The 23,707-nt window shown below is 39.6% G+C and overlaps 1 protein-coding gene across 1 annotated transcript in view; it reads left to right on the top strand.

The window, feature by feature from the left end:
• Positions 1-627: 627 nt before the first annotated feature.
• AMN (amnion associated transmembrane protein) overlaps positions 628-23,707 on the top strand; it is a 156,440-nt gene continuing 133,360 nt past the window's right edge. Inside the window, exons 1-3 of the mRNA XM_053706927.1 lie at positions 628-950; positions 6,367-6,428; positions 8,140-8,261. Of these exons, the coding sequence (XP_053562902.1) occupies positions 628-950; positions 6,367-6,428; positions 8,140-8,261 (507 nt within the window). The remainder of the gene's footprint in view (positions 951-6,366; positions 6,429-8,139; positions 8,262-23,707) is intronic.

The following is a 23,707-nucleotide window of genomic DNA, read 5'->3' as shown; positions in this document are numbered from 1 at the left end:
GATAACCAAGAGGCAGATAGTTTAGACTCACCGATAACAATAGAAGAAATACAAAAAGCAATAAAAAGCATGCCTAGTGGAAAAAGCCCAGGACCAGATGGTCTAAGCATGAAATATTACAAAACATACGTCCACCATCTCACGCCACCTCTAGCAAACACATTTAACTCACTTTTAAATTAAGGGGGATTTTCAGAAAACATGCTAGAAGCACACGTTACAGTCCTGCCGAAACCAGGGAAGCAACCAAACAAACCAGTAAATTTCCGCCCTATATCATTACTGAATTCGGACATAAAGATTTTTGCCAAAATATTAGCCATCAAAATCAACAAATACCTCCCCAAATGAATACACAATGACCAAGTAGGATTCGTCCCGGGAAGAGAGGCTAGGGATAACACCCTGAAAACATTACAAATTATATCCCATGCCAAAAATAACAATACCCCCACAGTCCTAATTTCTACAGATGCAGAAAAAGCATTCGACCGAGTTCACTGGCATTTCCTACAAGCAGTAATGCAAAAGGCGAAAAATTAATTAAACATATTTTCTCATTATACTCCTCCCCTTCAGCTAAAGTTAAAGTAAACAGCCTCTTATCCAATAAATTTCATATTAGTAATGGCACAAGGCATTATCCCCTGCTTTGTTTGCATTATCCAAAGAGCCACTGGCACAGAAGATTATAAACGACAATATACGAGTATACAAATTAACGAAACAGACCACAAGCTAGCACTCTATGCTGATGATGTTCTACTTACACTTTCCAACATGGAAACATCATTACCAAAGACGCTAGAGACATTTTCAGACTTTAGGCGAGTCTCCAACTTACTCCTAAATGTCACAAAATCTGAAATGTTAAACATATCATATGAAGAACAAACCCTTATTCAGCTTACACCGAACTGCCATCTCAAGAGACAAAAATCAAAACTGCTGTACCTAGCCATATTTTTGTCCCCAGACCCCACAATTATATTCCAAGCTAATTATAAAGAATTGGAAAAAACCCTGATAGCGGACTTATCAAGCTGGAAAAATAAAACTATATCTTGGATAGGAAGAATAAATGTAGCAAAAATTAATATTCTCCCAAGAATACTATACAGGGAGTGCAGAATTATTAGGCAAACGAGTATTTTGACCACATCATCCTCTTTATGCATGTTGTCTTACTCCAAGCTGTATAGGCTCGAAAGCCTACTACCAATTAAGCATGTTAGGTGATGTGCATCTCTGTAATGAGAAGGGGTGTGGTCTAATGACATCAACACCCTATATCAGGTGTGCATAATTATTAGGCAACTTCCTTTCCTTTGGCAAAATGGGTCAAAAGAAGGACTTGCAGGCTCAGAAAAGTCAAAAATAGTGAGATATCTTGCAGAGGGATGCAGCACTCTTAAAATTGCAAAGCTTCTGAAGCGTGATCATCGAACAATCAAGCGTTTCATTTAAAATAGTCAACAGGGTCGCAAGAAGCGTGTGGAAAAACCAAGGTGCAAAATAACTGCCCATGAACTGAGAAAAGTCAAGCGTGCAGCTGCCAAGATGCCACTTGCCACCAGTTTGGCCATATTTCAGAGCTGCAACATCACTGGAGTGCCCAAAAGCACAAGGTGTGCAATACTCAGAGACATGGCCAAGGTAAGAAAGGCTGAAAGACGACCACCACTGAACAAGACACACAAGCTGAAACGTCAAGACTGGGCCAAGAAATATCTCAAGACTGATTTTTCTAAGGTTTTATGGACTGATGAAATGAGAGTGAGTCTTGATGGGCCAGATGGATGGGCCCGTGGCTGGATTGGTAAAGGGCAGAGAGCTCCAGTCCGACTCAGACGCCAGCAAGGTGGAGGTGGAGTACTGGTTTGGGCTGGTATAATCAAAGATGAGCTTGTGGGGCCTTTTCGGGTTGAGGATGGAGTCAAGCTCAACTCCCAGTCCTACTGCCAGTTTCTGGAAGACACCTTCTTCAAGCAGTGGTACAGGAAGAAGTCTGCATCCTTCAAGAAAAACATGATTTTCATGCAGGACAATGCTCCATCACACGCGTCCAAGTACTCCACAGCGTGGCTAGCAAGAAAGGGTATAAAAGAAGAAAATCTAATGACATGGCCTCCTTGTTCACCTGATCTGAACCCCATTGAGAACCTGTGGTCCATCATCAAATGTGAGATTTACAAGGAGGGAAAACAGTACACCTCTCTGAACAGTGTCTGGGAGGCTGTGGTTGCTGCTGCACGCAATGTTGATGGTGAACAGATCAAAACACTGACAGAATCCATGGATGGCAGGCTTTTGAGTGTCCTTGCAAAGAAAGGTGGCTATATTGGTCACTGATTTGTTTTTGTTTTGTTTTTGAATGTCAGAAATGTATATTTGTGAATGTTGAGATGTTATATTGGTTTCACTTGTAAAAATAAATAATTGAAATGGGTATATATTTGTTTTTTGTTAAGTTGCCTAATAATTATGCACAGTAATAGTCACCTGCACACACAGATATCTCCCTAAAATAGCTAAAACTAAAAACAAACTAAAAACTACTTCCAAAAATATTCAGCTTTGATATTAATGAGTTTTTTGGGTTCATTGAGAACATGGTTGTTGTTCAATAATAAAATTAATCCTCAAAAATACAACTTGCCTAATAATTCTGCACTCCCTGTATATACTTCAAACCACCCCCATACATCTTCCATCCAATTACCTTGATAAGATTCAATCACTTCTAGAACAATACATTTGGCAAAACACCAGACCTAGAATTGCAAAACAGACAATGTACCTTCCCAAAGACATAGGTGGACTCGGAGTACCAAACATATACACATATAAAACTGCCATAACTCTACACAGACTAATAGACTGGTGTAGCAACAATAAGAATAAACAATGGGTCCAAATCGACAGACACATAATGGGACTGAGCAATGCTGGAATAACCGCATGGATACCCTCTAAACACAGGCCTACAACTAACAAAGGATAAAGAGGATATCCAAATATGCCAAAATGTGTTTAATGTAATGTATCAGAACATCACAGAGTACAAATTCCACGACGTTTCGAGGCTTACCCCTTAATCATGATTAAGGGGTAAGCCCCGAAACGTCATGGAATTTGTACTCTGTGATGTTCTGATACATTACATTAAACACAAGTTGGCATATTTGGATATCCTCTTTCTCCTTTGTTAATTAACATTTGCTGGGAGTTCTGGTAGTGACTCCAGGAGGACTTACCAATTGGATTGTTGTGCTGGGTTCAATTTGTTCTTTATCTAGTAGAATGTTTTATGACATGGGATAAAATAACCAACACTTCCACCAACATTTCTAACATACTTTCCCCAATGTACCCGATCTGCAACAACCCAACATTGCATTGGAACCATAGAGAGACACAAATGGACTCAAATTCCCATATAAGAAACAGAACAATCTCAATCTTCTAAAAAGATAAAAAACATAGATCATTAGCTGAAATTCAGGAAAACCACCCCGACATCCTCATACAGTGGTACCCTTACACACAGATATGCCACTATATAAACACACACCTTTATAAACAGTATCTGTTGCGATCACTAACACCCTTTGAGAACCTATGCTTTCTTGCAAATACCCCAAGACATGCAATATCCATACTATATAAGCAAATACTGTTAGGGGACACACAGAAACTACAACTCATGGGAAAAAGAACTAGGAGACACCATAACACACAAAATTGGAACACAGCCTTCACGATCACCAAATAATCCTCAATCTCTACAAAGGTTCTTGAAACAAACTATAAGTACCTCACGAGATGGTACCTTACCCCCAACAGACTACACACAATATACAAAACAGCTAGTGACAAGTGTTGGAGGGGATGCGAAGAAATAGGAAACCCAACACATATATGGTGGACTTGCAGTAAACTGGATAAATTCTGGACAGGAATACTTACACGAATGTCAGATATCATAGATGAACAATTATCAAATGACCCGAAGATCCTTCTGTACTTATCACAACCCAAGCTAAACAACAGCATAGCTAAAGCACTACTGATACTTATGATAAACGGAGCAAAATCCCTGATACCTAAACACTGGAAGTCTGATGTTGCCCCATAGAAACAGAATGGGAACTTCAAGTAGAAAACCTACTACAACTAGAAAAGTATCACCATCTTCAATCTGGTACTTTAGATACACACGAGCTTAAGATAGCACTATGGAAACAACACATTCCTTAAATCCCACACATAATCTCTTCTCACATACAACACTATACTCGCCACGTTCACAATTCATATTGTTTAAATCGCTAACAAATTTCATATGGACCAATGCTCTGTACAACTATGGAATTTGATCTGGCTAATGAACAAAAGTAACTGTGTTCAACTCTCCCATACCTATGTAACGCTCTTACTATATATTATTACTGAATGTATACCATCTTTGCCTATGTTATGTTAATATCTTAACCTTTTAAGGACAAAGCTTTCAGTTTGCTCAATTGTTTTATGACGGAAAAATTCCGTCATATGTCCTTAAGAGGTTAAATAAAGCATTTAAAACAACAACAACAAATAAATAAATCAGCTAATGAAGTAGCTATCAGGGATCCAAGGAAAAAAATAGAAAATATATAAACTGAAGATTTCAGGGTATTGTGGATTACTGGCACTAAAGTTTTAGAGGGTATTGACTGTCTCTAAAAATATGTGGTGTGGTGTGTTGTGAAAATACTCTGTAGGTGGAAACATCTCATTTAACAAATTGGAATATACTTCTTTGATTTTCTCTTTTCCTCTCTCCTATTTTTTTTTTGTCAGTCACTTTAGGTTAAATCTGTTTTAAGCTTCACAAGAATTATCATCTCTGCTCATAAGAATTCTATTTGTATTAAATGGAAATACGAATATAAGAGGTACAGGCTAATAATAGATTCAGACAGCATTAATTCTAAGAAAAAAACACTTGAGAAAATAGTCTGACTTTATTTCTCTCTAGAGGATCAAACAATGAACCAGAAAAAAAAAAATACATTCAATGTGTTACAGTAAAATGATGGTAACATCAAAACATTTAATGAAGATAAAAATGAAAAGTTTCTTTTAGGAAAGGTCTTTATATTGAACTTAAAAATGAGAAATAAAATACATAAAGCAATGTAAAGCAAAGAGGAAATGTATTTAACACATGCAAATGATGCGCTCCAGTATGTTTACGTCCAACCTGCTCAGCAGCACTTCTTGAAAAGAATAAAGTTGCATTTATTGTGAAAAATCCAACAAAAGTGTCAACAACAAATAATAGCAACATTTCGGGGAACACCCCTTAAAGGGACATTAAACAAATTGAGATGGTAATATAAAATGATAAATCGTATATATATATAAAAAAACCTCTGCAATATACTTTCATTATTTATTTTGTCCCCTTTTCCTGTATTTCCATTCTGAAATTATGAGCTTTTCATTTCCTGTTAGAAATGGAAGTGCAGAACATCAGACTATCGACACGGGGGTCCTCTTCATGCGGTCTCCAGCAGCACACTGAAGATTAAATGCAAGGTACATGTTTTATATAGTGGTACCCTTTGCATCCTATTAGCTGATTTGATTCTTCAAAAAGAAACTCTGTTATCGATTATTCCACTTCTCGGGCTACCGCTAGCACAAAATAATGATTTTTTTAACTTGTAATACGAGCAGATCCTGAGAAGCGGAAAAAGCATTTCACTAGCAAAAAATTTAGATTTACCGCGGCACTTGTAATCTCGCCCTTAGGCCTCTAGTTATTAAGGTCTGGCGGACCTGATCCGACACTGTGGATCAGGTCCGCCAGACCTCGCTGAATACGGCGAGCAAGACTCGTGGCCAATCGGCCGCCAGCAGGGGGGTGTCAATCAACCCGATCGTACTCGATCGGGTTGAATTGCAGCGATGTCTGTCCGCCTGCTCAGAGCAGGCGGACAGGTTATGGAGCAGCGGTCTTTGTGACCATTCGGAGCTTGATACATATGCCCCTTAGTGTTTAATGTCACTTTAAGCATGATTAAGGTGTGTTCTGTTGCTATGCTTTGCTGTGTTACAACTGTGTTGAATTTTTCACAATAAATGCAACTTTATTTTTTACATGTAGTGCTGCTGTTTTTGGATATTTGCTGTACTGGTGGGGACTAGATCAGGGGTCCCTTACAGCGTGCTCTTCCATATTGCTTTGCTACAGGACTGCATATATCTGTTACGAATAACCTGCTGTCAGTAGCTTTTTAAATATGGATCTAGACCTAATGCTATGGCAGCCACAAACCATTTTTATAATACTGTAATTGTTCTATATATGTATAGTGCATACCAGCTCCCAACCGTCCCAGACCTGTTGGAGTTGTCATGGGTTCGGAAGTATGCCTGTAACCCATTCCGCAGCTTGGTCTGTCAGGAAAAATCTCCCGGTTTCCAGGGACTACTTCGTCTTCATTCACCATGACACACTTTGGCACCACCAAACAATATCTATGATCCTCACCCTTTGCACACCTTTTTAGAGGGATTGTGTCGCTGGGATGTAAAACAATACAAATGTTGCTAAGAAATGCTTTTATAACATTTAGGGGCTTATCAGATAACAATTTATGAACTTCGGATGGTATTGTTTGTGTGTTTTTGTTTTTTTCAAGCGATTATAATTCTAAAATGCTTCTGCTGTTAAAACCCCTGCAGCTGAATGTTTTTACCTCTTAAAAATAATTTGTCTTTGTCAAATATGTCCCAATTTTGTAATCCAAAAACCAAATGTGCAGAACTAAAGGAACATGAAACCCACATTTGTCTTTCATGACTCAGATAGTGTACATTGTTTTAAACAACTTTCCAATTTACTTCTATTATCAATTTAATTTTGTTCTCTTGGTATCCTTTGTTAAAGGAACAGCAATGCACTTTTATGAGCTAGCTGAACACATCAAGTGAGCCAATGACCAGATGCATCCACCAATGAGCTGCTAGCTCCCAGTAATGCTTTGCTTGTCATGAGCCTAGGTATTCGTTTCAACAAAGAAAACCAAGAGAACGAAGCAAATTAGATAATAGAAGTACATTAAACAGTTGTTTAAAAGTACATGCTCTTTGTGTATCAAACATTTTGGGTCTCATATCCCTTTAAGAAAAAACAAAATAGCAACTTTGTGGTTTTAGCGATTACATCACAGGTTATTGATTGATCCCTTTGTGTAGTAAGGATATTTAGTGACATGTCCAATAAACCTGTTGTGCTCCAAAACTATAGATATGTGTGCATGTCTTTTTAAGGGATCTGAACAGGAGTATTATCAGTAGTGTGTATGTGTGTTTGGTGGGTTATTATTATTAAAGAACATTAATTGATTGAGCAGCTAGCACCGGTATCAGTTTGGTAATGATGGCTCCTTGCATCATGCAATATTTCGGGGGTTAGGTCAGTTTTGCGCATTTATAAAACCAATGCTACATTTGAAAGCTTTGTTGAAGAACTCTCAAGCCCTTTTAGCTCTGGAAGTAAAAATTCCCCAAAAAATGTATATTTAGAATTTGGATTGCGACCAGCCCGACTTGCACCTGTTAAGCATGGGCTCATTTTCACCAAAATAATAATGAACCAAATTCTCCCAACAATGAAAATGTCAGATTGTGATCGTACCAACCTGAAGTGGGCTCAAATGTGTGATCAACTCCTTATTTTGCTTGCAAAGCTCTAGCAATGCGGCACTTAATTGCTCATTTATTTAAGAAATACTTTTTTTCATGCCTCATTAATAATACAGTTTTTCTTTTCATTGAATTTTTTATCACATTCACGACTCCATCAGCCATAGAAAACACAGTAAACGCCATAATCTTATGGTCTTCCATCTTTCAACCTAATCCATAGAAAACTCCTGGCTTGTAAAGATAAGAGAGTAATGGTTGTGTTACGTATACACAAATACAACTATGTTACCATTTATATTCCACAGTTCACCACGTGTACACAGTCTATTTATTATATATAATTAAATTAATATCATAGAGTTTTACAGGTTATTAAAATTGTATTTTTATTATAAAATATAATTACTGTTTTAATATATTTATTTCTTTTCATAGTTGAACACACTGATACTGTCTACAAAGAGTGGATCCCAAATACAAATTTTGATAATGCTTCAAACTGGATTGGAAACAGAGTCCCTTGTTCTAAGGATGAAGTGTTTTTTGAAAAAGATAAGGTATTTGTTGAGCTTCATAGTTTAAAAATATATATTAGGAGTGCCATATATGTGAGAGCTTGTTGTAAAATAATCTCTTATTCATTGCACTAGATTACAAGTGGCGCGCTAATGATAGAGTGGGATACAATAAGCAGTATTACTGGACCGCGCTAATATTAGCTTTTAACTTGATTTTACAAGTTCATAGTAAATCCGATTTTCCTGGAGATGGTTTAGCATGGCTGACATCACTCTCGCGCATCCATTACTTTCAATGCATATCATGACCACACTAAATAGCGCTGATATAACAAGTTGAAAGTTATAGGTTGAGCTCGAGCAAAAGTCCAAATAGAGCTAGAAGAATTAGTGAGATCTGAAGTAAAGTGTATAGATTAAAAAAAACATAGTTTAGCAAAACACATCAAAACATATTAAAGTATTACACCCAAATAAACAATTTTTTATTAAAAAATATCAGTTTAACATTGCTAAATAGATTTTGAAAGGGTTACAAAGGGATATGGTTTATGGCAAAGTGTTCGACTGGAAAGGGCTCCAATGTATATACTGTATATATGTCTAAATATGTGTATGTGTATATGTATACATGTCTATATATATATATATATGTGTGTTAATGTGCTTATATGTGTAAATATGTATGTGCATACATACATATTGTACATATACACACACATAAATGTATATATATATATATATATACACACTCATATTTGCACACACATATATATATATTTGAGACCTTCCCAGTCAAATACTTTGAAATATGCAATATACTTTTTTTTATTAATTAGTTTTAATGTGTTTTGACTAGAAATACTTAAGATTCCTATGTTCTTCAGTTAGAAAATTGTTTTCTTTATATATATATATATATACATATACACACACATATATATATATATACATATACACACACATATATATATATATATATATATATATATATATATATATATATATATATATCAAATTGAGGGAGGCACTCAAAAAGGTGGTTTTATACCTTGTGACGTTTTGGAGACACACTCCCCTTTCTCAGACAAACAAACCAAACAAACAATCGTGTTTAAATATTCATAACCCCACCCCCAGTGAACAATTTGGAGCCAAAACCATTGTCATGGCGATCCTCAACAGTGTATAAACAAATTCAGCAATTGCTTTTATATCACCTGAAGTCAACTATCATGTGTATCATCAGAGTAATAATACTAAAATAGTGTAACATAAATATTATTTGCTTTAAGCAATCAATGTGCATAAGTATAAATGTGCATATTAGAAACCCACTAAGGGTTTCATAATATACTGAGTCAAAGTATAACACCTCTTTTTCATACTTCACTGTCATCCTATTATAAACTCAACCAATAGGATGACAGTGACGTATGAGAAAGAGGTGTTATACTTTGATGTATATTAGGAAACCCTTAGTGGGTAAATCTTAGACCCTACAAGAGTATATAGGTAGAGTGTATGATTAGATATATTTAAAGATGAATATATATCCTTCAAAAATGTTTCTGTTTATCATAATATGCAGGTTTATATTTCTGCCCATTGATTGCTTGATGCAAATAATATTTATGTACACTGTGTCACGCCGCACCGCTCTAGCCGTTGCTAGGGGCATGGTGTCTCCTTCCCTGCTCGTTGTCAGGGGCAGTGTCAGCTCCAGATGCGTGCGGCGCTGACATCATCACCGCATGCTCCGGATGCCGGGCAGACCTCAGTGGCGCAAATCTGCGCCAATTTTAATCTCTGAAGAACGATCTGTCACTGCCCAAGTATAGGTGTTACTTTGTGTGCTCCTGGGTGTGACAGATCGTTGTGCCTCATATCGTTACTGAACCTGCCTGCCTGACTACTCTACCTGCCTTAACCCTTAAACTGCTGGATTAATTGCTGTTGCTGAACCTGCCTGTCTGACTATTCTAGTGGTTTATCCTTGGACTGCTTTACTGTTGCCAAACCCTGCCTGCCTGACCATTCTAGTGATTTATCCTTGGACTTCTTTGCTGTTGCCAGACCCTGCCTGTCTGACCATTCTCGTGGTTCATCCTTGGACTTCTCTGCTGTTGCAGCTGGGGACTGTCCTGCCTGTGGTGAGTGCCGTCTTCCGCATCTCATTAACTTCCTCTGCTCTGGGATATTCCCTATCATTCCGGCTCGACGCCGGGATAACAAGACTACTGGCTGAGTTTGGTCTGATAGAGGAGTATCCCACGAGCGTTACATTATACTTGGGCCATGTAGCCAGATGAGGTGGCACAAGCTGTTTATCTTCAGGGACAGATGTTGGGAACCCATACCACACAGTTGCAGAATATGGATTCCAAGCTAGAGGCTATTGCCGCTCAACTCTCCTTACTAGTTGCAGCGAGGGATGCCGCTCCTGTTGCTACACCACCAGCCCCTACTCCTAGTGCTGTGACTTCTTCCTCTGCTTCTGGAAGTATACCCCGGATACCCTTGCCTGACAAGTATGAAGATACTACTGACTGCTAAACCAATGCAGGCTGCACTTCCACAATGATCCTCACACCTTCCAGTCTCATCAGTCAAGGGTCACCTTTATCATTTCCTTGCTAAAGGACAAAGCTCTAGCCTGGGTCTCTCCCCTATTGGAACAGAATGCTACACTCCTGCATGATGCTGATGAGTTCATTTCTGCTTTGTCTTCTGTGTTTGGGACTTCTGGCCGTACCTCTGCTGCGGAATATTCTCTCCTGGATCTCCGCGAAGGCAATAAAACTGTGGCACAATTTGCCATCGAGTTCCGCACCTTGGCACTGGAAACCATTTAGGATGGCAGTGCTCTCAAGGCAGCCTTTAGGAGAGGTCTCCATGAATGCATCAAAGATGAACTCACTTATCGTGATATTCCTTCTTCTTTGGAAGACTTTATAGTGCTTTGTATCAATCTGGACTCATGCTTTCAAGAAAGGCAAGCTGAGAGAGATAGAACTAGGAGGGTTGTTCCCTCCCGTCCTCCTGTTCGCCCAGTTTCAAGAGCAACCGCTACCCCTTCAGCTACTCCAGTTTCCTCGGTAGAGGAACCCATGGATCTCTCCTCCTTCAAACCTTCAGAGTCTGAAAGACAGAGAAGAAGGAGACTGAGACTATGTTTTTATTGCGGATCTAACACCCACCAACTGAAGGACTGGGACATTCGGGCGGGAAAAGCCAATGCTTAGAGGATAACACTGGAGTACCTCTAAGCATGGTCTCAACAAAATCCCCTCACTCCTCTCGGATCCTGGTACCTGTTACCCTTACCTTCCTTCAGAATACTGTCCACACTCAAGCCTTCATTGATTCAGGGGCAGCTGGAAACTTCCTGGATCACCGTTTTATGATTCAAGCTGGGTTGCCTCTTCTGCAGAAAAGACATTGTCTCAAAATAACCACCCTGGATGGCACCCCCCTTGGTTTGGGCATGATCCATTTTGAGTCAGCGTCCCTGACCCTGACTGTGGGAGTTCTCCACTCTGAACAGCTGCAGTTTGAGGTCATTCATTCCCCAGCACAGCCTGTCATCCTTGGTCTTCCTTGGCTTCGGGTACACAATCCACAGTTCGACTGGGCTGAGGGACAACTGGCCTCCTGGGGTACCTCCTCTTTCCACTCCTGCCTTGCTAAAGTCATTTTTCTGCCCCATATTCCCATAGCCACTTTACAGACTCCTTTAAACCTTCCTTCAGTATACACAGACTTTGCAGATGTGTTTGAGAAAAAAGCAGCTGACGTGCTGCCACCCCACCGTCCTTATGACTGCAAGATCGACCTCTTTCCCGGAGCCCAACTTCATAAAGGGAGGACTTATCCACTCTCCAAGGCTGAAACCAAATCCATGGAGGAGTACATCCAAGAGAACCTAGCTAAAGGGTTCATTCACCCTGCCTCCTCTCCTGCTGGGGCTGGCTTCTTTTTTGTCAGTAAGAAGGATGGTGGGCTCAGACCCTGCATTGACTACAGGACCTTGAACAACATAACCATCAAGAATCGCTATCCCATACCACTGATCACCGAACTGTATGACTCACTCCAGGATGCTCACTTTTTCACCAAATTGGACTTGTGGAGCATACAATCTGATTCACATCTTTCCAGGCCACGAATAGAGGATCGTCTTTAACACAAGATCTGGGCATTATGAATACCATGTAATGACCTTTGGGCTGTGTAACGCCCCTGCACTCTTACAGGCATTTGTCAACGATGTCTTCCATGACCTCCTCAACCGCACTGTCATTGTTTATCTGGATGATATCCTTGTTTTCTCTTCCACTTTAGAGGAGCATCATAGGCACGTGAGACAGGTGCTTCTTCGCCTCAGAGAGAATTCCTTGGTAGCCAAGCTAGAAAAGTGTGAGTTTGATCAAGAGCAAATCCAATTCCTTGGTTATGTCATCTCGAAGGAGGGTTTTGCCATGGATCCTGCTAAACTCACCGCAGTACTAGAATGGCCTCAACCTACCTCTTTAAAGGAATTGCAGAGGTTCTTGGGATTCTCCAATTATTACCGCAACTTTTCTCAAACAGTAGCTCCTCTCACTGAATTGACAAAATGGAATAAAAGACTGTAAACATTGGCCTCCTGAGGCCATAAACACCTTCTCTTGTCTGAAAAAGGCTTTTTGTTCAGCTCCTGTGCCTCACCATCTTGATCCTGACCTACAGTTTATCTAGAGGTTGATGCCTCTGAGATAGGGGCTGGAGCAGTTCTTACCCAGAGGGACCCTTTGACTTCCAAGTCACACCCTGTAGCCTTTTTCTCTAAACACTTTACTTCTACTGAGAGGAACTACGATCTGGGTAATCATGAACTCTTAGCCATTAAGATGGCCTTGACTGAATGGCGTCACTGGTTAGAGGGCACCGCCAATCCTATTTAGATTCTCACCGACCACAAGAATCTTACTTACCTAGAGACTGCTCATCGACTCAATCCTCGACAGGCAGGTGGGCCTTATTATTGTCCTGTTTTAACTTTGTGGTCTCTTATCTTCCTGGAACCAAGAACAAGAAGGCAGACGCTCTTTCCCGTCAGTTCCCTCACTCAAATGATTCCTCAGAAGCTCCTATCGAACACATCATACCCCCCTCCTGTGTGGTTGCTCAAATCAATACCACCCTTATGCAAGGATTGCAACATATTCAGTCTAGTAAACCTCCAGGTGCCCCCATGACCTCCGATATCCTCTTTGTACCTCTGAACCTACGCATCCCTGTGCTAGCCTGGGCTCATGATAGCAAAGTCTCAGGACATCCTGGTTCGACTAAGACTTTCAAGCGTCTTTCCCAACATGTATGGTGGCCTACTATGAAGTCTGATGCTCAGGATTATGTGAAAGCCTGCACAATTTGTGCAGCCAACAAGACTCCCCGATCCTTGCCTACTGGCTTGCTCCAACCATTGTCCATTCCCAAACGACCCTGGACACACATAACAATGGACTTCATTGTGGACCTTCCTTCTTCCAACCACGATACAGTTATCTGGGTTGTGGTGGACCGCTTATTCAGACTGGCTCACTTCATACCCTTAACAAAACTACCTTCTGCTCAGGAACTGTTGTTCCTTTTTCTCTTGCATGTGGTGCAACTTCATGGCATTCCTGTGAATATGGTTTCCGACAAAGGTCCACAGTTGATCTCTGCCTTCTGGAGAGCCTTTTGTAAGTTGATTGGAACCACTGATTCCTTGTCGTCTGGCTACCATCCTCAGACCAATGGACTAACTGAGAGAGCAAACCAGGATCTTGAAGCCTACCTTAGAGCCTTTGTCAACGCTCACCATACCAACTGGTCTGAATAGCTGAGCTGGCAAGAAACACTCATTGGCACTCTTCTCTTCGATGTTCTCCATTTCAAACTGCTGCAGGGTATCAACCTTGTGTCTTCCCTCTTTCAGCTCAGTCCACTGGTGTCCCTGCCGCAGACCAACACGTCACTGAACTCACCACACATTGGCAATGTATTCGCTCTCAGCTGTGTTCAGCTGTCTCTAGATATAAGAAGTTTGCTGATCGTCATAGGGCTTCTGTATGTGCCATCCCAGTGGGTGAACGTGTTTGGATCTCTACTCGACACATTTGTCTACGTCAACCCTGTCACAAATTGGGGCCTAGGTTTATCAGCCCTTACAAGGTCCTGAAAAGACTGTCTCCTGTTGCCTACAAAGTGACCTGCCAAAAACCCTACGCATAATCCAGTCTTCCACATCTCACTACTTAAACCTTACATCAAAAATAGATATACCCGGCTCCGAATTCCTCCTCATTCGCTCTTGGTTCATGGTGACCCTGAATATGAAGTAGCTAAAATTCTGGACTCCAGATACAGGTGCAGACAACTGCAGTATCTTATACATTGGAAAGGTTACTCCATGGCAGATCGTTCCTGGGTTCCTGCCCGTGATGTGCATGCTACATCTCTGGTCTCCAGATTCCATGCTGCTCATCCTTTGAGGCCGACTCTGGTTCCCGGAGGGAACCCTTGAGAGGGTTGCTATGTCACGCCGCGCCGCTCTAGCCATTGCTAGGGACACGGCGTCTCCTTCCCTGCTTGTTGTCAGGGGCAGTGTCGGCTCTGGATGCGTGCGGCACTGACGTCATCGCCGCATGCTCCGGATGCTGGGCGGACTTCAGTGGCGTGAATCTGCACCTATTTTAATCTATGAAGAATGATCTGTCACTGCCCAAGTATAGGTGTTACTTTGTGTGCTCCTGGGTGTGACAGATCGTTCATTCTTGTGCCTCATATCGTTACTGAACCTGCCTGCCTGACTACTCTACCTGCCTTAACCCTTAAACTGCTGGATTAATTGCTGTTGCTTAACCTGCCTGTCTGACTACTCTACCTGCCTTACTCTGCTGGACTGTTCTACTGTTGCCAAACCCTGCCTGCCTGACCATTCTAGTGGTGTGCCCTTGGATTGCTTTACTGTTGCCAAACCCTGCCTGCCTGACAATTCTAGTGGTGTGCCCTTGGATTGCTTTACTGTTGCCAAACCCTGCCTGCCTGACTATTCTAGTGGTTTATCCTTGGACTGCTTTACTGTTGCCAAACCCTGCCTGCCTGACCATTCTAGTGGTTTATCCTTGGACTGCTTTGCTGTTGCCAGACCCTGCCTGCCTGACCATTCTAGTGGTTCATCCTTGGACTGCTCTGCTGTTGCCGCTGGGGACTGTCCTGTCTGTGGTGAGTGCCGCCTTCCTCATATAATTAACTTTCTCTGCTCTGGGATATTCCCTATGCAGCCCAAAGTCCCTAACCTAAGAATAAAACCCACCCAATACACCCTTAAAAAAACCTAACACTAACCCCCTGAAGATCGACTTACCGGGAGAAGTCTTCATCCAAGCCGGGCCGAAGTCCTCAACGAAGCCGGGAGAAGTCTTCATCCAAGCCGGGCGAAGTGGTCCTCCAGACGGGCAGAAGTCTTCATCCAGACGGCATCTTCTATGTTCATCCATACGGTGCGGAGTGGGTCCATCTTCAAGCATCCTCTTCATCCAATGACTAAAGCTGAATGAAGGTACCTTTAAGTGACGTCATCCAAGATGGCGTCCCTTAGATTCCGATTGGCTGATAGAATTATATCAGCCAATCGGAATTAAGGTAGAAAAAATCCTATTGGCTGATGCAATCAGCCAATTGGATTGAAGTTCAATCCTATTGGCTGAAGCAATCAGCCAATAGGATTGAGCTTGCATTCTATTGGCTGATTGGAACAGCCAATAGAATGCGAGCTCAATCCTATTGGCTGATTGGATCAGCCAATAGGATTGAACTTCAATCCTATTGGCTGATTGCATCAGCCAATAGGATTTTTTCTACCTTAATTCCGATTGGCTGATAGAATTGTATCAGCCAATCGGAATCTAAGGGACGCCATCTTGGATGACGTCACTTAGTCGTCGGATGAAGAGGATGCTCCACGTGGGATGTCTTGAAGATGGACCCGCTCCGCGCCGAATGGATGAAGATAGAAGATGCCGTCTGGATGAAGACTTCTGCCCGTCTGGAGGACCACTTCGCCCGGCTTGGATGAAGACTTCTCCTGTCTTCGTTAAGGACTTCGGCCTGGCTTGGATAAGGACTTCTCTCGGTAAGTCGATCTTCAGGGGGTTAGTTTTAGGTTTTATTGGGTGGGTTTTATTTTTAGGTTAGGGACTTTGGGCTGCAATAGAGTTAACTGCCCTTTTAAGGGCAATGCTCATCCAAATGCCCTTTTCAGGGCAATGGGGAGCTTAGGTTTTTTTGGATAGTATTTGGGGGTTGGTTGTGTGGGTGGTGGGTTTTACTGTTGGGGGGGTTGTTTGTATTTTTTTTTACAGGTAAAAGAGCTAATTACTTTGGGGCAATGCTCTGCAAAAGGCCCTTTTAAGGGCTATTGGTAATTTAGTTTAGGCAAGGTTTTTTTTTATTTTGGGGGGGGCTTTTTTATTTTAATAGGGCTATTAGATTAGGTGTAATTAGTTTAAACATCTGTAATTTGTTTATTATTTTCTGTAATGTAGTGGGGTTTTTTTTGTACTTTTGCTAATTTAATTTAATTTAGGTAATTGTATTTAATTTAGTTAATTTACGGCTAGATTACGAGTTGTGTGTTAGGGTTAAAAAGCAGCGTTGAGAGGTCCCAACGCTGCTTTTTAACGCCCACTGGTATTACGAGTCTTGCAGGTACAGGTGTACCGCTCACTTTTTTGGCCAGACTCGGAAATACCGCAAATCCACTTACGTCAATTGCATATCCTATATTTTCAATGGGACTTGCATAGCACCGGTATTACGAGTCTGACCAAAAGTGAGCGGTAGACCCTCTCCTGTCAAGCCTGGTACCGCATTTAAAAATCAGTAGTTAAGAGTTTTACACTACAACGCTGTATCATAAAACTCTTAACTAAAGTGCACAAAATAAAAAAAGCCCTACCCTACACTAAATTACAAATAGCCCTTAAAAGGGCCTTTTGCTGGGCATTGCCCCAAAGTAATCAGCTCTTTTACCTGTAAAAAAAAATTACAAATACCCCCAACATTAAAACCCACCACCCACACAACCAACCCTACTCTAAAACCCACCCAATCCCCCCTTAAAAAAACCTAACACTAACCCATTGAAGATCACCCTACCATGAGACGTCTTCACCCAACCGGGCAGAAGTGGTCCTCCAGACGGGCAGAAGTCTTCATCCAGACAGCATCTTCTATCTTCATCCATCCGGCGCGGAGCGGCTCCATCTTCAAAACATCCGACATGGAGCATCCTTCTCGGCCAACGACTAAAGACGAATGAAGGTTCATTTAAGGGACGTCATCCAAGATCATATAGAGACAGAAATCGTTCCAGCTGGTGCAATAAAAAACTTTTATTTGTGCAAACAGGGATAAAGAAGCGACGTTTCAGGCCCACACTTGGCCTTTTCTCAAGCTTAACCAAACATTAGTGAACAAACATTTAAATAGCCCTAATGGCGCCAAATATTGTGATTAAAAAGTGATGCAATGCTGCCCTCTAGTGGATAACCATCATTTAGCATACAAATATGTATCAAAGTGCACATTAATGGCCTCCATCCTGCCACCTAGTGGATCAACATCATATTATTAAACAGTTATATCTCTCATATCATATGTGAAAAAATCCTTATTCTATATTAAAAATTAATCAACATTACAAAATTGCATATTAATAAAAAATATAATAAAATGCATTGAGAATTTCATTAATGCTTTTAGTAACCACAATATATTGAATTAAAAAATATATCAAGTGTATCCTAGATGTATCAATCATATTTGATATAGTTATTCAATCAGTTAACTTCATCTTTATTTTGATTTTCAATTCATCACTATATGGATGCACTCATATAATTGGTCAATATTGGCTATTCAACATAGTGTATCTATTTAAATTTATAGAGACATTTAATCTCATACTAATTAATATTTACATTAGAAGGCACATTCATTTATATAGTATAATATTACAAAAGTCCTATACTTATTTCATTTTATTAAATTTTATTGGATTCTATTTAAAATGGATTTTATTCAGTCACCAAAAGGCAGTCCAATTACATTCTCTATTTAAACCTCTGGGCCATAAAGTCCCTAATTCATTGATCCAGAATGTTTCTCTCCTAGTTAATATATTCTCCTTATCACCCCCTATTCTAGGTGTATTAACCCTTTCAATGATTTGGAAACGTAATTGACTTATTCTATGGCCCGCCTTTATGAAGTGTCCAGCCACTGGAGCATCCTTTTTGCCACAACGAATATTTGACTTGTGCTCAGAAATTCTTTCTCGTGCTTCCCTGGTCGATTGACCAATATACATCAAGGAACACAGACATTTAATTGCATAAATAATATATTCTGACCTACAAGTCAAATATTAATTTATGGAGTACTTTCTGCCTGTATATGGGTGACAAAAGGTATCACCCTTAATCATAGAGTTGCAATTGATGCAAGATAGACACGGGAAACATCCTTTCCGTTTTTGACCAGTTATTGTACCCTGAATTTGTTTTTTCTTTGCCCCAATGTCTGCTTTCACCAATTTATCTTTAATATTAGGGCCACGCTTATAGGCTAACATAGGTGGTATTGTAAAGGCCCCTATACCTGGGTGACACTTAGATAGAATATACCAATATTTACGAATGATTTTATTAATTTGGTGACTTCTTGTATTATACTGAGATATAAATTTAATCCTCTCTAAGTTTTTAGAACAATTCATGTTCTTTGCTTTCCCTACTGTTTTGGATCTGTTACTATTTAAGCTCAAATCTTGTTTTATGTCTTCAATCAATGCCTTTGGATAACCTCTTGAGATAAATTTATCTGACATTTCCTTTAGGCGAACCTCCTTAATGGTAGGATCTGACACGATCCTATCAACCCTAAAGAGTTGACTTTTCGGGACAGCCTTAAAGGTGGTGGGTGGGTGAAAACTCTCAAACCATAATGTGTTATTTTTATCAGTAGGTTTGGAATAAATATCAATTTTCAAACCATCCACCCCTTTATATACTTTAGTATCCAAAAATTAGATTGAGCATTCATCGTATGTTAAAGTAAATTTTATAACATTAACTGAACAATTCAAATCGTCAACAAATGCCAATAGGGATCCAATGTCGCCATACCATATGCCAAATACATCATCTATGAAACGCCACCAGGTGGCGCCATATTGTTTAAATAAATGATGTTCATAGACAAACAACTCTTCAAAATTAATCATAAATATGTTGGCATATGTAGGGGCGACATTGGACCCCATGGCTGTCCCTTATACTATATAAATGAATGTGCATTCTAATGTAAATATTAATTAGTATGAGATTAAATGTCTCTATAAATTTAAATAGATACACTATGTTGAATAGCCAATATTGACCAATTATATGAGTGCATCCATATAGTGATGAATTGAAAATCAAAATAAAGATGAAGTTAACTGATTGAATAACTATATCAAATATGATTGATACATCTAGGATACACTTGATATATTTTTTAATTCAATATATTGTGGTTACTAAAAGCATTAATGAAATTCTCAATGTATTTTAATATATTTTTTATTAATATGCAATTTTGTAATGTTGATTAATTTTTAATATAGAATAAGGATTTTTTCACATATGATATGAGAGATATAACTGTTTAATAATATGATGTTGATCCACTAGGTGGCAGGATGGAGGCCATTAATGTGCACTTTGATACATATTTGTATGCTAAATGATGGTTATCCACTAGAGGGCAGCATTGCATCACTTTTTAATCACAATATTTGGTGCCATTAGGGCTATTTAAATGTTTGTTCACTAATGTTTGGTTAAGCTTGAGAAAAGGCCAAGTGTGGGCCTGAAACGTCGCTTCTTTATCCCTGTTTGCACAAATAAAAGTTTTTTATTGCACCAGCTGGAACGATTTCTGTCTCTATATATCAATACTGGGTTTGGTAAACCTGTTCCTGGCTGTGCAGTGAGTGCTGTGTTTCATGATACATTGTTGCAAGGTCATCCAAGATCAGCCAATCGGAATTAAGGTAGGAAAAATCCTATTGGCTGATGCAATCAGCCAATAGGATTGAAGTTCAATCCTATTGGCTGATTGGATCAGCCAATAGAATGCGAGCTCAATCCTATTGGCTGATTGGATCAGCCAATAGGATTGAAGTTCAATCCTATTGGCTGATTGCATCAGCCAATAGGTTTTTTCCTACCTTAATTCCGATTGGCTGATAGAATTCTATCAGCCAATCGGAATTGAAGGGACGCCATCTTGGATGACGTCACTTAAAGGAACCTTCATTCGTCTTTAGTTGTCGGCCGAGAAGGATGCTCCACGTCGGATGTCTTGAAGATGGAGCCGCTCTGCGCTGGATGGATGAAGATAGAAGATGCCGTCTAGATGAAGACTTCTGCCCGTCTGGAGGACCTCTTCTGCCAGGCTTGGATGAAGACTTCTGCCCATCTGGAGGATCACTTCTGCCCAGTTGGGTGAAGACGTCTCATGGTAGCGTGATCTTCAAGGGGTTAGTGTTAGGTTTTTTTAAGGGGGGATTGGGTGGGTTTTAGAGTTGGGTTGGTTGTGTGAATGGTGGGCTTTAATGTTGGGGGGGTATTTGTAATTTTTTTTACAGGTAAAAGAGCTGATTACTTTGGGGCAATGCCCCGCAAAAGGCCCTTTTAAGGGCTATTTGTAATTTAGTGTAGGGTAGGGCTTTTTTTTATTTTGGGGGGCTTTTTTATTTTGTTAGGGGGATTAGAGTAGGTGTAATTAGTTTAAAAATCTTGTAATTATTTTATTATTTTCTGTAATTTAGTGTTTTTTTTTTTCGTGCTTTAGATCATTTTTTTAAATTGTAATTAATTGTATTTAGTTTAGGTAATTTATTTAATTATAGTGTAGTGTTAGGTGTAATTGTAACTTAGTTTAGGTTTTATTTTACAGGTAAATGTGTCTTTATTTTAACTAGGAAGTTATTAAATAGTTAATAACTATTTAATAACTATTGTACCTAGTTAAAATAAATACAAAGTTGCCTGTAAAATAAAAATAAACCCTAAGCTAGCTACAATGTAACTATTAGTTATATTGTAGTTAGCTTATGGTTTATTTTATAGGTAAGTATTTAGTTTTAAATAGGAATTATTTAGTTAATTGTAGTAATTTTATTTAGATTTATTGTAATTATATTTAAGTTAAGGGGGTTAGGGCTAGGGTTAGACTTAGGTTTAGGGGTTAATAACTTCATTATAGTGGTGGCGACGTTGTGGGCGGCAGATTAAGGGTTAATAAATGTAGTTAGGTTGCGGCGACATTGGGGGCGGCAGATTAGGTGTTAATAAATATAATGTAGGTGTCAGTGATGTTGGGGGCAGCAGATTAGGGGTTCATAAGTATAATGTAGGTGGCGGCGGTGTCCGTAGCGGCAGATTAGGGGTTAATAATATAATGTAGGTGTCGGCGATGTCGGGGCAGCAGATTAAGGGTTAATAAGTGTAAGATTAGGGGTGTTTAGACTCTGGGTTCATGTTAGGGTGTTAGGTGTAGACATAAAAAGTATTTCCCCATAGGAAACAATGGGGCTGCGTTAGGAGCTTTACGCTGCTTTTTTGCAGGTGTTAGGTTTTTTTTTCAGCCGGCTCTCCCCCATTGATTCCTATGGGGAAATTGTGCACAAGCACGTTTAGCAAGCTCACTGCTACCGTAAGCAGCGCTGGTATTGAGGTGAGAGGTGGAACTAAATTTTGCTCTTCACTCACTTTTTTGCGGTTAACGCCGGGTTTGTAAACACCCGTAATACCAGCGTTGTCTGTAAGTGAGCAGTGAGCATAAACTGCTTGTTAGCACCGCACCCCTGTTAACGCAAAACTCGTAATCTAGGTGTCATTTAATTATAGTGTAAGGTTAGGTGTTATTGTAACTTAGGTTAGGTTTTATTTTACAGGTACTTTTGTATTTATTTTAGCTAGGTAGTTATTAAATAGTTAATAACTATTTAATAACTATTCAACCTTGCCTGTAAAATAAAAATAAACCCTTAGATAGCTACAATGTAACTATTAGTTATATTGTAGCTATCTTAGGGTTTATTTTACAGGTAAGTATTTAGTTTTAAATAGGAATAATTTAGTTAATGATAGTAGGTTTTATTTAGATTTATTGTAATTATATTTAAGTTAGGTGGTGTTAGGGTTAGACTTAGGTTTAAGGGTTAAAAACTTTAATATAATGGCAGCGACATTGGGGGTGGCAGATTAGGGGTTAATAAATGTAGGTAGGTTGCGGCGACATATTGGGCGGCAGATTAGGGGTTAATAAATAGTATGTAGGTGTCGGCGATGTTGGGGGCAGGAGATTAGGGGTTAATACATATAATGTAGGTGGCGGCGGTATCCGGAGTGGCAGATTAGGGGTTAATAATTATTATGTAGGTGTCTGCGATTTCGGGGGTGGAAGATTAGGGTTAATAAGTGTAAGATTAGGGGTGTTTAGACTCGGGGTTCATGTTAGGGTGTTAGGTGTAGACATACATTTTATTTCCCCATAGGAATCAATGGGGCTGCGTTAAGGAGTTTTACGCTGCTTTTTTGCAAGTGTGAGACTTTTTCTCAGCCGGCTCTCCCCGTTGATTCCTATGGGGAAATCGTGCACGAGCACATACGACCAGCTCACCGCTGACTTAAGCAGCGCTGGTATTGGAGTGCGGTAATGAGCAAAATTTTGCTCAACGCTCACTTCTTGTCTTTTAACGACGGGTTTCTGAAAACTCGTAGTACCAGCGCTGCAGGTAAGTGAGCGGTGAGACAAAACTGCTCATTAGCACCTCACAGCCTCTAACGCAAAACTTGTAATCTAGGCCAGAGTGTGCTCTAATGTACAAGGGGCGTTCCCTGCATGTGTGGATGTGAAGGAGAGACATGCCCATTGCAATATAGTATTGCATGACATGAGAGTTCTGCATTTACACTTTGTGCTTTGTATTTTATATTACGTTATACTTCAGATTTTGTCTTTTAAGTTTTATTATATTTCAAATTTGCACTTTCTATTTTGTATTTTAATGTGTGAAATAAAATAGGATACCAAGAGAATGAAGCAACTTTGATATTAGACTTAAATTGGAAATTTGTTTTAAATTGTATTCTCTATCTGAATCATGAAATAAGCATTTTGTGTTTTATTTCCCTTTAGCAGATTTGCAGCATTTTCCTTCTCTCTTTATCTGTTTGTCTTTTAATACCGACAATAAATATACCATTATTTAAAGGGAAATTATACACTAGATTTTTCTTTGCATAAATGTTTTATAGATAATCCATTTATATAGCCCATACAGGTTTTTTTTAAATGTATAGTTTTGCTTATTTTTAAATAACATTGCTCTGATTTTC

Source organism: Bombina bombina, chromosome 1, assembly GCF_027579735.1.
Source record: "Bombina bombina isolate aBomBom1 chromosome 1, aBomBom1.pri, whole genome shotgun sequence".
Lineage (NCBI taxonomy): Eukaryota > Metazoa > Chordata > Amphibia > Anura > Bombinatoridae > Bombina > Bombina bombina.
Note: the sequence above shows the minus strand (reverse complement) of the source record. Positions and strands in the feature narration are given on the sequence as shown.